General features: G+C 42.9%; 1 protein-coding gene across 1 annotated transcript in view; it reads right to left on the bottom strand.

Moving 5' to 3' along the window:
- The window catches only part of SYNPR (synaptoporin), a 149,858-nt gene that overhangs the window by 29,684 nt on the left and 104,710 nt on the right, over nt 1-15,464 (bottom strand). Inside the window, exon 3 of the mRNA XM_067541613.1 lies at nt 8,024-8,148. Coding sequence (XP_067397714.1) covers nt 8,024-8,148 — 125 coding nt within the window. The remainder of the gene's footprint in view (nt 1-8,023; nt 8,149-15,464) is intronic.

Here is a 15,464-nt window from a genome sequence, read left to right as displayed (position 1 = left end):
GCCAGACCTAAGGACTGGTCCTGGTGTGTTAATCCCATTGTTTTCTGTAATTTATACCATGTAGCCCTGACTGCTTTGCATTTAATTCTTCAGGACATTTTGGGGCTCCCTTTGTATGAAAGATGCAACACAAAATAAAATAGGACTGTTTAGTATAACAGCTAGTTACATACTATAGCTCCTGGGCTGGCCAGAATCCCACAATGAAATACCTTGCAAGATCTTGTTAAGGGACACGAAACAAACCTGGGTGCTCAAAGTGTAAATTCACTGTGATTCAAAGGAAATGTTCCAGGGATTGTGATATCAATGGTACCTTTGTTCTAGACTAACGTCCTATTTGCATTACATCCTGTCGAGTACCAAACTGACAGAAATGTAAGCTCAACTGCTTCCTAGGCTGGCATTGTACTGTCAGACTCTTATCCAGGAATATAATTAAGGATGGAATGTGGCTGGTAAAAAAAAAAAGAGGCAGACTGGAGACAAATCAGATATCGGTGGTAGTTCTGAAATTTGAATCAGAACCATCTCCAGTTGAAATTAGGGATAATCTGAAAAATGGCCTCATTGAGGGAACTTCTGCAATATGTTTAGCATACCCCATGTCTTCCCATGAATAAGCTAGCTATTTGCCATATCACTCAAGAGTGTCACTCTCCCATTCCAGTCACCCTCAAAAGTGAACTAGGATCGGAAGATGCTGAGTTTAATGAGCAGTCCTAAGCAGTGAGTTGAAATAATGAGAACAATTTATTCCTTCATATCCTCCTGCCCATGTTACTTCTGTTCGACGGATTACTCCACTCCCTTAAGGACATGACATATCCTAATTAACAGAATGCACAAGCTACCACATGGATTGTAAGCTCTTTGGGGCACACGCAATCTTTTTGCTGTTTGTACAGCGCCTAGCACAATGCGGTCCTGGTCCATGACTATGGATCCTAGGGGCTATGATAATACAAATAATAAATACTGTTCTCAGTGTTCTTCTTGGACTTGTCTCACAGCGCTGGGAGTTATCAGGTGTGGCCTTACCTCACCTGACAGCCACACAGCCTTTATATAAAGGTTTTGCACTCAATTAATTCATTTGTCTTGGTTCTAAAGTGAGAGAGACAAGGTGAGTGAGGTAATATCTTTTACTAAACTAACTGCTATTGGTGGGAGAGACAAACTTTCAAGCCACTCAGAGCTCTTTCAAGAGACCAGCAGAAGTTACTCCAATAAAAGATATTACCTCACCCGCCTTGTCTCTTTCATATTCTGGGACCACCGTAGGTACAATACAGCAAACCTGGTTCTGAAGTGACATTTCTGCAACTATTCTCTCATTGGCCATGATCATACTCCCAGAAATAACAGTTCTCTGCAAAGATGCACAAGGGAGATAGCTCTTAATTTGAAAAATAATAATTCAGCAGGTCAAAAGCATCAAGACCTTTATGAAAGTCTTCTAGGTGCCCACAGATTAGCACAACAAATGATCCCCTAACAATCTGTCACATTCAAAAGCATCAGTAAAATTCCAGAAGTGGATAGTTCTTGGCCTTCCTCTCTTAAAGGAAATTTTGGGACAAAACGATGCTGTCTGGTGAATTCTGAAAAGGTATGAAAAAAAAAAAAAACATTTATAAAAGGGAACTGATTTGGAAGAAGAGAAACCTAAAAAAAATGGAATATTTAGGGACAGAAACAGGCTAATAATACGGAGACTTTTTGAAAAGTAGATTTTAAAAAAATGCATTGAGTTACCTGTGGTCTCCTTAATAATAATCTGTGGCTTCTGATCTGGTAATTGGGCCAGGGTTCCATACTTCAATAGAAATACTAGCCCAGCCTTCATGTGCCAACAAGATACAAACTTTAAAGAGCACTCAGCAAGGAATTTTTTATTCAAATGAGATACTTAGCGAGAGAACAAAAAAGTCCAGTCAGACACGGTTTTCTGTTCTTTGACTTCATAAGCTGATACAGGTCTATTTGGAGAGGCACTGAATATTTCACTGAAAAGATATTCAAGTGTGAGGAAAAAATTAATGCTTGTTTTATTCACTGCTGTGATGAATGGAAATGGTAACAGAAAAACTTTATATTCCCCTTTTATCAGCTTCCCAGGCCTTCCACAACAGCTGGGTGACCATCAAAATCTCTATCTCACTAATAAGTATCATAGAATCATAGAATATTAGGGTTGGAAGGGACCCAAGGAGGTAATCTAGGCCAACCCCCTGCTCAAAGCAGGACTAACCCCAACTAAATCATCCCATCCAGGGCTTTGTCAAGCCAGGCCTTAAAACCCATTAAGGATGGAGATTCCACCAGCTCCCTAAATAACCCATTCCAGTGCTTCACCACCCTCCTAGTGAAAAACTTTTTCTTAATATCCAACCTAGACCTCCCCCACTGCAACTTGAGACCATTTCTCCTTGTTCTGTCATCATCTGTCATTGAGAACAGCTTAGCTCCATCCTCCCTGGAACCCCTTTCAGGTAGTTAAAGGTTGTTATCAAATCCCCCCTCATTCTTCTCTTCTGCAGACTAAACAAGTCTAGTTCCCTCAGCCTCTCCTCTTAAGTCTTGTGCTCCAGCCCCCTAATCATTTTCGTTGCCCTCCGCTGGACTCTCTCCAATTTGTCCACATCCTTTTTTTAGTGGGGGGCCAAAACTGGACACAATACTCTAAATGCGGCCTCACCAATGCCGAATAGAGGGGAATAATCACTTCCCGTGATCTGCTGGCAATGCTCTGACTAATGCAGCCCAATATGCCATTAGCCTTCGTGGCAACCAGGGCACACTGTTGACTCATCTCCAGCTTCTTGTCCATTGAAACCCCCAGGTCCTTTTCTGCAGAACTGCTGCCTAGCTGGTCGGTCCCCAGTCTGTAGCTGTGCATGGGATTCTTCCATCCTAAGTGCAGGACTCTGCACTTGTCCTTGTTGAACTTCATCAAATTTCTTTTGGCCCAATCCTCCAATTTGTCTAGGTCACTCTGTATCCTATCCCTACCCTCCAGCGTATCTACCACTCCCGCTAGTTTATTGTCATCTGTAAAGCTGCTGAGCGTGCAATCCACCCCATCCTCCAGATCATTAATGAAGAACAAAATAATGAACAAAACAGGCCCCAATATCGACCCCTTGTTACTGGCTGCCAACTAGACATCGAGCCATTGATCGCTACCTATTGAGCCCAATGATCTAGCCAGATTCCTATCCTGACCTTGTCTGTGAAGACAGAGATAAAAAAAGCATTGAGTACTTCAGTGCTTTCCACATCCTCTGTCACCAGACTGGGCCCACTCTGCAAGCACTTTGCAGATGCTGAACTTTAACATTGACTTCAGCGAGGCTCCTCACGTGCTGAGATTTAAGTACGTGCTCTGTTGGACCAATGTTCTCAACACCTTGCAGGATTGAGTTTGTACTGCAGAATAACGGGGGCCAAAAATAGATTTCTATACAATATTTAACAGCCAGAGGCTGTCTCTGGCTTCCACACGCAATCCTACCGTTGAAAGCAAAGAGGTTTATAGGTCCAGGATCTGACTCAAGGGTTCAGAGGCAGTACGTTTAAATGATCCTACTGAAACGTGCCCTCCTGCCCCACTCTCAGGAGGATCATTTGCAATGTTTCATTGCATAACACAACATACTCCTCTCCTGCTTTTGCTGTGTGCCTTCTCAGAACAAAGTTTTATTTTAAACACACTGACTGGGGAAGGGTAAAAGATTCTTCCTCTGTCAGTGCAACTACTACTGGGGGCTGGAGAGAGCTTTTCAAACAAACAGGATTTAAATTAAAAAAGAATTTAATTTAGGTCCCTGAGAAGGAGAGGAGCAGGGGTGGGTGTCATAACCGAGTAGACAGGGAGGTCGGAAGGAAAGGCAACCATATTTGTTGTGCACACATGAATGTAGCATTTTGGTTCACTAGCCAATCAGTTCGCATGAAACAGCTATGCCATTATTATATACATTCCTGCACTCTGATTGGCTAATGACCCATAGCTAGCCAGAGCACAGAGATTTGCATATTGTTTATTGAGATATAACCACAATCATTATTCAAGTCAGTTCCCCATCAGCCACAGTACTGAGATCTCCATAACTGAGAGATAATCATACTGTTGTGGATCATTAACTTATAGCATCCCGGGACTCTGATTGGCTGAGATAATGCCATTTCAGTACAATAAATAATATTACTGCATAGCATTCTTGCTATGAAAAGTTTTATCGAAATCAGCAGCTGAGGAAGCCTGATCATTGAAATGCGACTTTGACACTTACAAGAAAAACACATTAAATACATTTTGTTATGCGGACAATGGTGAAGTAACAGTGTTCATCACAAAGATAGTAATTCAGAAATAGCTTATGTGGCTGACAATGGGTGTAGCAACTTTGAAGGGGCTCCATCATTTGGACACAGATCCAATGCACTCTAAACCCGTCAACATCAAGTAGTAAATATCTGTCCATCAGAGTTTATTACTCAACCACCAGATTTCAAAGGGACACTGATGAACAGCAAAATTCATTACAAAATGTAGCTGGAATCTGAAAAAAATAAAAAATAAAAACAGGATTAAAAATGGCAACTTTGGCAGGTTCTTAGCTGCCGAGAGCTAATGCTTCCAGGCACCAGGATAATTGTCAGACCTGAAGGCGAGCTAATTCCCAAATGGCAAAGCCTGGGTTCGTAGTAGTTCTGCCTGGGTTCCAAATGTACTCCTAAGCATCCCATTCACTGGAGGGGGTGGTTCAAAGGCAGAAACGGGAGTTATGTGCCCAACTTCCGATGCGATCTGGGTACCCGACTTTCCTTTGTTTCTTTGAAAATCTTCTGAGCCTGCCCTAGCGTGAGCGTGTTGGGTGAAATTTTCAAAAGCCTCTAGATGATTTAAGAGCCAAAATCTCTTTCAAAGAGCCTAAGGGCCTGGCTTTAAAAAGGGATTTAGGCCTCTAAAGACGTAGATAGGCACCTAGTAGGTGGTTTTGAAAATCCCACCAGGCACCTACCTGCATATTTAGGCATCCAAGGCCTAGATTTTTAAGGGTATTTAGGCACTGCTGCTCTAAACAATGCAACATCAGCTGACAATCTCTAACATCATTTTCAAAAGTGATTTAGGAGACTAAATACCATCCGCTGTCAATGGGAATTTTGGCTCCTAGGTGCCTAAATCCCTTATGAAAATGAGATTTAGCTCACAAGTCAGCCAGGTGGTGTCGTGTTGAGTGCAGTACCCTTAGTGTGCCTAAGTAACATCTGGAACAAAGACATGTTCCTAAATCACTCAGGCATCCTTGAAAATGTTATCCTCCCTCTCAACTTCAAACCACTTTCATAAATTCACAAAACTTTTTAAGTTGTTTGCCTTGAAATCTCCTCCTTTGCCAAGGAGTAGCTGGCCTGCTGACTCTTGCAAAGCCAAATCCTGCTTGCCTTTCTCGGGCAAGGAGTCTTGATTTTTGTTTGTTTGTTGAAAGCCGTTCACATTTATCCGTTAGAAAACGAAACAGTCTTGGCCTGATTGCTCCCACTTCTGAGAAAAAACGAAGGAGAAATCCTGCGGTGCCCATAGCCATAGGAAGGAAAGCATTTGCTGAACCACCCCTGCATGTTTCTATCACTTCAAGTTAAGTTGCAAAGCTCAGATTTTTTTAAAAATACAGCTGTCCCTTATTCAAATGTTTCAAGGCTATTGTTGACAGCCGTGACAGCTATGAGCACAGTGAGATTCTGTGCCGCATCTCTCATTTCTGACTTCCACCCACACCTCCTCCAGTTGTCAGCCAATAATCAGAAATCAGAGGCAGCTTGATAAAACCTGCTGTGTGAATACAGACGTATTCAGTCATGGACACATGAGGGAACAATCAGAGGGAACTTCTCCCTACTTGCACAAAGCCCACATTCTCTGGGGTGGGGAGCAGGAAGGTGAGAGATCCTGAAATCAGATCTGCGTGGGTGGACCCCTGCTGTGTCCCATAGAAGTCAGCAGTCACAGTTCTGCCTGTGCAGTTCAAATTGCAGAATCAGGTTGATGAGAGAACGGAAGAAAGGGCCATGAAAATAAGTGAGCGCTCAGAAAGCAGATTGCATGCCAATGTTTCAGGAGTTGCATTAGCCATCTCGACAGCCTGTACAAATGCACAAATCGTGTGACATGAGCATTAAAGAGAAAGGAGGAAGGAAAGGAAACACTTGTAAATAACAATCAGAATAGGAAGGACTTGTTAAGTGAAACATAATGAAAGCTAATGGACTTCCAGTGGAAGCACAGGGACAGATTTTCAAAGTTAGTAGATAAGACTGTGTGCATATGTTTCTGAGTACCTTATTTATGCACACGAATACTTGATGTTTGCACACAAATGTCTGATTTGCAAAAACACATTGAGTTTCTTCAATATCTGTCCCAAAATTCTCCTTTGATAAATGGCATTTCCCTTCTCATATGGAACTATGACGTGTAGACCCATAATTAAAGTAATTCTGTTAGAAGAATTCCTTGCTACGGTGGTATCCTATTGACAAGTTGTCCTTCATATTTGTTAGAAAGGTACAATTACTCAGCAGTTATTCGCAAATTAATTGCAAAGTAATTGTTTCTTAATGAACAATAATACATTATATCTAGTTGTTTTCTTCCCAAAGCAATACTCAACATTTCTCTTTTAGTGCCAATAGATATTGTATTACCATTTAGCTTTATTAACTTTTTACATAAAATAATGTTTTATAATCATTGAAATTAAAAGCTCTTTTCTATGCTTACTTCTATAATGAATGCTGATGAAATGACCTATTTGGAAGTGAATCACATTATAAATTCACATAACTCAATTTACAGAGCCCATCTCATGCATACTAAAAAGAAGTGAAAGCCTGTGCAGAACAGTAAAATCAAAACCCCATTTGTATAAAGAAAATATGACTCTTTGGAGTAATATAAATATACCATAAATTAACAGCAATTCAAGAACATCACCAACAGTGTGCAATGGTTGGTAGATGTTATTTTTCAGTTAGTTCTGTCATGCTTAACACATTATTTCTGGTTTATGCATAATGAAGTCACAAGCAAAACAGCATATGATTTCCAGAAGCAATATAACAATTTCAGATAGGGTCATGGGGTACTTAACTTAGACAGGGTTACACGTTTTCCATTGTTTTTTTATCATCTCAAGATTTCTTGAAGAGAACAGTTGTATAGAAATGCAAGACAGGTTCCTAGAGTGGACCCAATTTATATTTTAAAAGTGACGTTGCGGGTGTCATTTTCACTCAAAGTTTTATAGCATTGGAATCCTTAACAGAATTTTAACTTTATTTGTCGCACTATGTCTTTCTTCTGTTTAGAATTTGCAGTGTTATTGTAGCTGTGTTGGTCCCAGGATATAAGAGAAAGAAGGTGGGCGAGATCTTTTATTGGACCAACTTCTGTTGGCAGCAAAGATGAAGACAAGTTTTCGAGTCACACAGAGATCTTCTTCGGCTCTGTGTAACGTAAAAGCTTGACTCTGTGTCTTCCACCCATAAAAGCTGGGCCAATAAAAATATTCTCTCACCCACCTTCTCTCTCTTATATTTAGGGTAAGATTTTAAAAGTACCTATTTTCAAAAGGGATATGGGGCCAGATTTTAAAATATTCTTAGATGTCCAAAGATGCAGATAGATGCCTAGTGGGATTTTCAGAAGTACCCAAGCACTGAACTTCCTTTAGATTAACCTGTCTAAATCCTTTTGAAAATTGCATTTAGGCGCCTAAATACCTTTGAAATTCTGGCCCTTAGGAGCTTAAATCCCATTGATTTTTCAGTGAGTCTTAGGCTCTTAAATTGCTTTTGAAAATGGGACTTAGACAACGATGTCACTTAAGTGCTTCTGAAAATACCACCCTTATTTTCCACAAGCGTCTTCCCACGGAGACAGTAGGATCCAGATCAGGCCCCGATGATTTGCATCCCCGAACAGGAACTGCCAAAAACCAAAATGGATTACCTGAAAGGATAGGCAAAGGCTATGTCAATGCTGAGGTCGCTCTCCGACTTGTTTGCACAGTCCACGCTGAGCCGCAGGCCTCCAGAATAACCACCACATGTTGCAAATGCAAAGATCGCAAAAAGCTGCCAAAAACAAAGGACATTTTTGTTTTACTTCCGTGACAAGAACAAATGTATCTAGGCAGCGGTCTTCTAGACTGAGCCAGAGGTCGCTGCACAAGTAACTCCCTGAGATTATCAAGAACTCAGAGTGGTCAAGAACAGTTACTACTTCAAGGTGGTTTTTAATACAAACGCAGATTGGTTATTCTGAATAGCAATAGGAAGTGAATTCCATAATAGGAGGCATAATTATAAGTTTCTCTTGCTTTCAGTGCTCCACAAATTACAACCAGACAATTTGGACCTTAGTTAACACTAGAACTATGAAGAAAAAATGAAGGTTGACCAATACAATGGACCATTTTAAACGTCTTTAAATGTAAGTAAAAGCACTGGGAAATGTTCTGAGAAGCCAGTGTAGGGATTCTGAAGGAATGATAGAGGCACACACATGGTTCATGTAGATATATTTCCACAACATGCAAACCCCCTACATTATCACGTTATCCTTCATCAGTTTTTAATGAAGCCATGTCTGATCTTGAATAAAAAACTAACCTTATTTATTGGGTTATTTTAATCATTATTATAATCGGAGATAGCTGTGGGGATGAAATAAATCAATACTAAGTAAAAGGAAAGCAAAGCAAGTGACAGAATGAATTCAAGTGTCAGACTAAACGTCGGCAAAAGTTAAGGTGGATCAAATCCAGGTTCAACTTTATTGTAATTCCCGAAGATGCATGCATGAATGTCTGGCAAAGGTGACAGTGATATTTTTTCTTTTTTTGTCCATCTCTGTTTTAAAAGACAGAAGGACAAAACTGGCATTGGTTTTGCAATTTTCCATTTAAAATGCTTTGCAAAAACAAAACGTGGCATGGGCCAGGCACTTGATTCTATTTTTGTCTCTTCTATAAAAATCACACCCTGGGCCAAATTATGCTGACACACACCAGCATAAATCTCGAGTAACCCCACTGATTTTAATGGAATTATTCCAGATCTACACTGGTATAAATGAGAGTGGAATTTGGCTGTCTAGATTATGTCATGATCACATTAACAATTAAATAAACTATGACTCAGTGACTAAGGAGGAATACAAGCACAACACATACATGTCAAGTAAAGCAGAGTCTGTTCGTAGGGACCGAAAAGTCAGCTGCGGGCAGCAAGAGGAAAAGTAAATTTGAGGGAGAATGAAAAAAAAACGACTGCTGCTCTAAAGATATAAAGAGACAAGAAACTGAAAAGTAGAGAGTTTTGTAACTCCATTCAAGACATAACACCCTAATAAGCACTGTCAATAACAGCAGCATGCCTTCACCCCAGCAATCACTCCAATTCCTGGCACAATCACAGCCAAACTGGGAGTTAGAATCATAGGAGATTAGGGTTGGAAGGGACCTCAGGAGGTATCTAGTCCAATCCCCTGCTTAAAGAAGGACTAACCTCAACTAAATCATCCTAGCCAGGGCTCTGTCAAGGCAGGCCTTAAAAACCTCTAAAGATGGAGATTCCACCACCTCCCTAGATAAACCATTCCAGTGCTTCACCACCCTCCTAGTACAAAACTTTTTTCTAATATCCAACCTAGACCTCCCCCCACGGCAACTTGAGACCATTGCTCCTAGTTCTGTCATCTACTACCATTGAGAACAGCCTAGCTCCATCCTCCCAGGAATCCCCTTTCAGGTAGTTGAAGGCTGTTATCAAATCCTGCTTCACTCCTCTCTGCTGCAGACTAAATAAGCCCAATTCCCTCAGCCTCTCCTCATAAATCATGTGCCTCAGCCCCCTAATCATTTATTCTCATTGCCCTGCGCTGGACTCTCCCCAATTTGTCCACATCCTTTCTGGACACAATACTCCAGATGTGGCCTCACCAGTGCCGAATAGAGGGGAAGAATCACTTCCCTCGATCTGCTGGCAATGCTCCTATGCAGCCCAATATGCCGTTATCCTTCTTGGCAACAAGGGCACAATATTGACTCATATCCAGCTTCTTGTTCACTGTAACCCCAGATCTTTTTCTGCAGAACTTCTGCCTAGCCAGTCGGTTCCCAGTCTGTAGCTGTGCATGGGATCTTTTGTCCTAAGTGCAGGTCTCTGCACTTGTCCTTGTATAACCTCATCAGATTTCTTTTGGCTCAATTCTCCAATTTGTTTAGGTCCTTCTGTATCCTATCCCTACCCTCCAGCGTATCTATCACTCCCCCCAGCTTAGTGTCATCTGTAAACTTGCTGAGGGTGCAATCCACTCTATCCTCCAGATCATTAATGAAGATGTTGAACAAAACTCACCCCAGGACCGACCCCTGGGGCACTCCATTTGATACGGGCTGCCAATTAGATATTGAGCCATTGATCACTACCTGTTGAGTCCGATGATCTAGCCAGCTTTCTATCCATCTTATAGTCCATTCATCCAACCAACCCATACTTCTTTAACTTGCTGATAAAAATACTGTGGGAGACCATATCAAAAGCTTTGCTAAAGTCAAGGTATATCACGTCCACCGCTTTCCCCACATCCACAGAGCCAGTCACCTCTTCATAGAAGGCAATCAGGTTTGTCAGGCATGACTTGCCCTTGGTGAATCCATGCTGACTGTTCCTGATCACCTTCCTCTCTTCCAAGTGCCTTAAAATGGATTCCTTCAGGACCTGCTTGTTATACCAGGCAGTGCTGCCTGTCGGTTCTGGATTCCAGGAAAGGAATAAAAACACGCCCACTCCAATTAGGTACACTTATCTTTAATCACGTCTTACGCTCCAAACAGCAGAGGGAGACCCTAGGGCTCTGTGAAGCAGCTGCAGGGGAATGCCAGACACTTCAGGGTGAGTTCACAGTGGGGTCTCCTGGTGTAGCTCGCATTTCAAGGTTTTATACAGCATGACATATTTTCTCTAGGGAATAGCAGGGATTGGCTTATTTACAGCAGGTGGCTTGGCTAACACTTTCACTTTCCTTGGCACAAAACACAATCAGATAACAAATTGCAAAACAGGTTACATAACCTATTTACTGCTCAACCGGTCCTGACCAGACCCACTGTGTCACTATCTCAAGGCGTCACAACATCTTCCACAACCTACACTATACTGCTCCATGATTTTTCTGGGGACTGAGGTGAGGCTGACTGTCTGTAGTTCCCCGGATCCTCCTTTTTCCCTTTTCTAAAGATGGGCACTCTATTTGCCTTTTGCCAATCATCTGGGACCTCCCCCAATCGCCAACAGTTTTCAAAAGATAATAGCTAGTGACTCTGCAATCACATCAGCCAACTCCCTCAGCATCCTCGGATGCATTGCATCCAGCCCCATGGATTTGTGCATGTCCAGCTTTTCTAAATAGTCCTGAACCTGTTCTTTCACCACTCAGGGCAGGTCATCTCCTTCCTATACTGTGTTGCCCAGTGCAGTAGTCTGGGAACTGACCTGGTGAAGTTGCGTTATCCTCCTCTGTCTTCGGGTTTACTCAATAGACATCAATTTTTGCCGCATGCTGCCAGGTGATGTGGCCTGTTCCTGAGCATTTGGAATGGAAAAAGCTTTTTGCTGGTGCAAGGTGATTTGCTGGGCGTGACACAGACCAAAGCCACGTGACAGCATTTGTACGGGCACTTGAGATTGTACGGGAAGGAAGCACGCAACACAAGAGGAACAACCAGTGGAGAAGAAGAAAGCAGAAGCACAACACCAGTGATAACTGGAGAGACTGACCGACAGGCGGATATTCTTGCCTTTTCCCAAACAAGTAATATTTTGTGCCTACTGGTAGGGAGAGATGTAGGGCCCAATCCTGGGCCTTTGTGACCGGGCAGTAAGAGCAAGGTAACTCCTTGCAGTCAGATATGTCAGGCCCAGACTGGATTGTAGGATGGTTGGGGGTGGGATGGGCAATGGGGCGCCTGATCCATTCCCCCAGCAGCCTTCTATGGATCTTGCTTCCCCTCTCTTTTCTCCACTGAGGCCATGTTACCCCATTCTAGGGCAGCTGTGGCCCTGTGTCACTCCGGCAGGAGAGAGGAAGATGGGCACTGGAGCCCCGGCCTTAATAAATAAAATGAGCAATGGTACCTAGGGGTGGTTTGGGGAGGGGACTGCAGAGGGCCTGCAAAATTCCACTCGTCTCCTGCCCCCATCACCATGGAGACCGGGGTAGACTCCAGTTCCATTTTGGAGATCCCTGTGAGGAACTGTGCAGCCTGTTGAGCCTCTCAAAGTGATTGACAGGCATCTGCCCCCTGACGGTCTCCCCAAGTGACGTGTGTGACACGTGGGCCCCTGCATCCATGGAGTCAGCCCAACTCACGTAGATCCAGGCCTACAGGAGGAAAAGGATCAAGATCGTCTAGTCTCAGGCCCCAAGTAAAGCGGGGGGGTGGGGGGGGGAAATACGTACACTCTACCCAGCCCTAGTCCAAGGGGGGTGGCCTGCCAGAAAGCCACAAGCCCACCACCCTGAGGAAAAAATTCAGGCCAAACTGGGTGTCCCTAAGCCTCTGACTGCCAGAAGCTGGGAGTGGACGACAGGGGACGCAGATCACTCGATAAATTGCCCGGTTCTGTTCATTCTCTATGAAGCACCTGGCATCGGCCACTGTCGGAAGACAGGATATTGGGTTAAATGTACCATTGGTCTGACCCAGTGTGGCGATTATGTTCTAACTGTGCGGGATGGGATGGAGGCCCATGTTATGAGTTTGCCCTGGACCCAGCAAAATGGGCCTGGCCTCCCAACAAACCAAGTATGAAGCTGAAGGCTTATCATTCTTAGAGAGAGAGCTCTCCGGTGCAGAGACTTTGGACTCCCTGACGGGAGTCTTTAGGCACTATCACAATAGAAATAATAATCATAATTAATAATAAATAAGGCATAACTCCCCAACATGGCAGCCTCTACGTCTAATTCCTAGAAATCCTAGTGAGATTTTAGTCAGTGATGGCTGGGAGCTGAAAGGAAAATCTCTAAGCTGCAATGACGACAAAAAACTTCCTAACTACATTCTAAAGGAAATCCTGGTTCTTGGTGATTTTAGTCCTGAGCAGAGAAAGAGTTTAAAGCCAAAACAAACTACAACCTCCGTCCCCACCCCCCCAAGTTATATCAGGTGACACTCCAGTAAATCTGCAATAACCATTGTTGGAATGGAGATCCAATGGCTGTACCACATGAGTGACGGGGGATGAGACGTATTCTCTTCATCCCAGTGTGACAGCCGCCATCTTGGCCATCATGACAGGGACTGAACAAGGGGCCTCCACGGATAAAGCTAAGAGTTGCTACAGTTTGAGCTAAAGAGCCAAGGCTCCACAGCTGGGTCTGTAGCTAACTCCTATCTTCTGTGGACTGTGCACAGAGAGGAATCAGAGGTATCCCAACACTAGCATATGGTATCTTCTTTATTAAGCACTTGTTAAGTGCCAGCAACATCCTTGGCCCTGTACAAGACACAAAATACAGACAGGACCTACTCAAAAAAGCTTGAAATCAGCGGGAGTTAGGTGCCTAGGCACTTTTAAAAATCCCACTAGACCTCTATCTGCATCTTTGGGCACTTGAACACTTATAAAAATCTGGCTCCTCTGTTTTAGCTCCCCATCTGTAAAACAGGGACAATAGCATTTCCCTGCCTTACCGGGGTGCTGTGAAAATCCACACATTAAAAAGATTCTGCGATGCTCAGATACTAAACTTACGGGGGGGCATACAAGTACCATCGATGAGAAGACGATTTTTTAAACAAGATCATTAATTCACTTCCTTTAGGGCAGAGTCTTTAGAAATTCACCGACAGAGCCTTGCCAGCTGCCCAGAGATAGGCTAGTGATGAATGACAAGTTCTGCTTACTACCCAGCATTAACTTATTTCACCACTACCGGGTCATCCCTCCTTTTCAGTTCTCTTACCCTCCTATTTCGTCTTGACGTAAGATTATAAGTGTTTTGGAGAAGGAACAGTCTTTCTTTTTTGTTAGAGGCCTGTATAGCACCTAGTAAAATGGAGCCGTGATTTGGGCTTCCTGCTGCCACTGTGGTCTGAATAATGAGCAGCAGTAACAGAAAGGAATAATACAACATTTATTAACTCACTTTTTAAATGTCAGACTGGCTAAAAACCTAAGGAGGTGAAAGCTGAGATTTGCTGTGGATTAGCTTGTTAAATATTTATCCCAAAACTATAGATGTTGCTACCGTAACTCGAATAATAGGCCTTGATAGTAAATGAGGCTCAAACATTTCCTCCCATAGAGGTTATTCTGCACTTGGAACTCACTGAGTTACATACAGAATAGCAAAGAAAATTGGCATGAATCATTCTGTTTTAATTTGTAAGGCAAAGTCAGAAAACAATATATTTAAGGAGAATGAGAAATGCCGGAGCTGAGCAGCTTTCTGGCTTAATTCATGGAGTTACAAATGCAACTATTTTGCAGATATGCAGGGAGCCACAAAGATTAATGGACCACAATAAATAAAAAGAGAGCTAAAGGAGTGTAGGAAGAGATAGCTCTACCGTAAATACACAGTAGCATCTCCTCCATTTCCCTGTCAGCTGGGCTGCTCTGTTTTTGGTGCACCGTGTTAAAAGAAATGTACACATTCAAGGTAGATCGGTTTTGCTAAAGCTTTATAAGATAGTATACATCCATGCCCTTTAAAATCAAGGAGCCCCTTTTAATCAAGGGGTGACTTGATTACAAGTCTAAGTATCCACGTGGAGAACAAATACCTAATAACGGGCTCTAACAGACAACAGGTGTAACACAACCCAATGGCTAGCAGTTGAAGCTAGACATATGCAGACAGGAAATAAGGCATACATTTTTTAACAGTGAGAGTAATTAATCATTGGAACAATTTACCGAGCATCATAGTGGATTCTCCAACGCTGACAATCAAGATTGGATGTTTTTCTAAAAGCTCTGCTCTGGGAATTGCTTGGGGGAAATTCTCAGGCCTCTGTCAGACAGGAGATCAGACAAGATGGTCTCTTCTGGTCTTTGAATCCATGAAACTATAAATCTCTTCCTAAAGCATTTGCCCTCCACAACCACAGTTATTACTACTCAGGAGGGAGCAGGAACCTTCCTTTTCCTCTAAGTGGTCTCTTCTTCTGGTGCATTCTCTTCAGTGGCAGAGTTAGTCTAGGGCAGGCTACCCCTGTCTTTGGGAGGGTCTCATGCCCCACATCAAGACGCTCACTCTCTCCGCACCCTGCACAGTCTCTTTAAATTCCTTATCCATCACTGGCCCCCTGCCACAGCCTAACTCCACTGCGTGCCAGCTCCCACGCCACATCCGGCAGCTTTCTGGGCTTGCTCAG

This window comes from Emydura macquarii, unplaced genomic scaffold (assembly GCF_026122565.2).
Source record: "Emydura macquarii macquarii isolate MOO-44397 ecotype Brisbane River unplaced genomic scaffold, CSIRO-AGI_Emac_v2 contig_71, whole genome shotgun sequence".
NCBI classification, from domain to species: Eukaryota; Metazoa; Chordata; order Testudines; family Chelidae; genus Emydura; species Emydura macquarii.
This window is presented reverse-complemented; position numbering and strand designations above follow the sequence as displayed.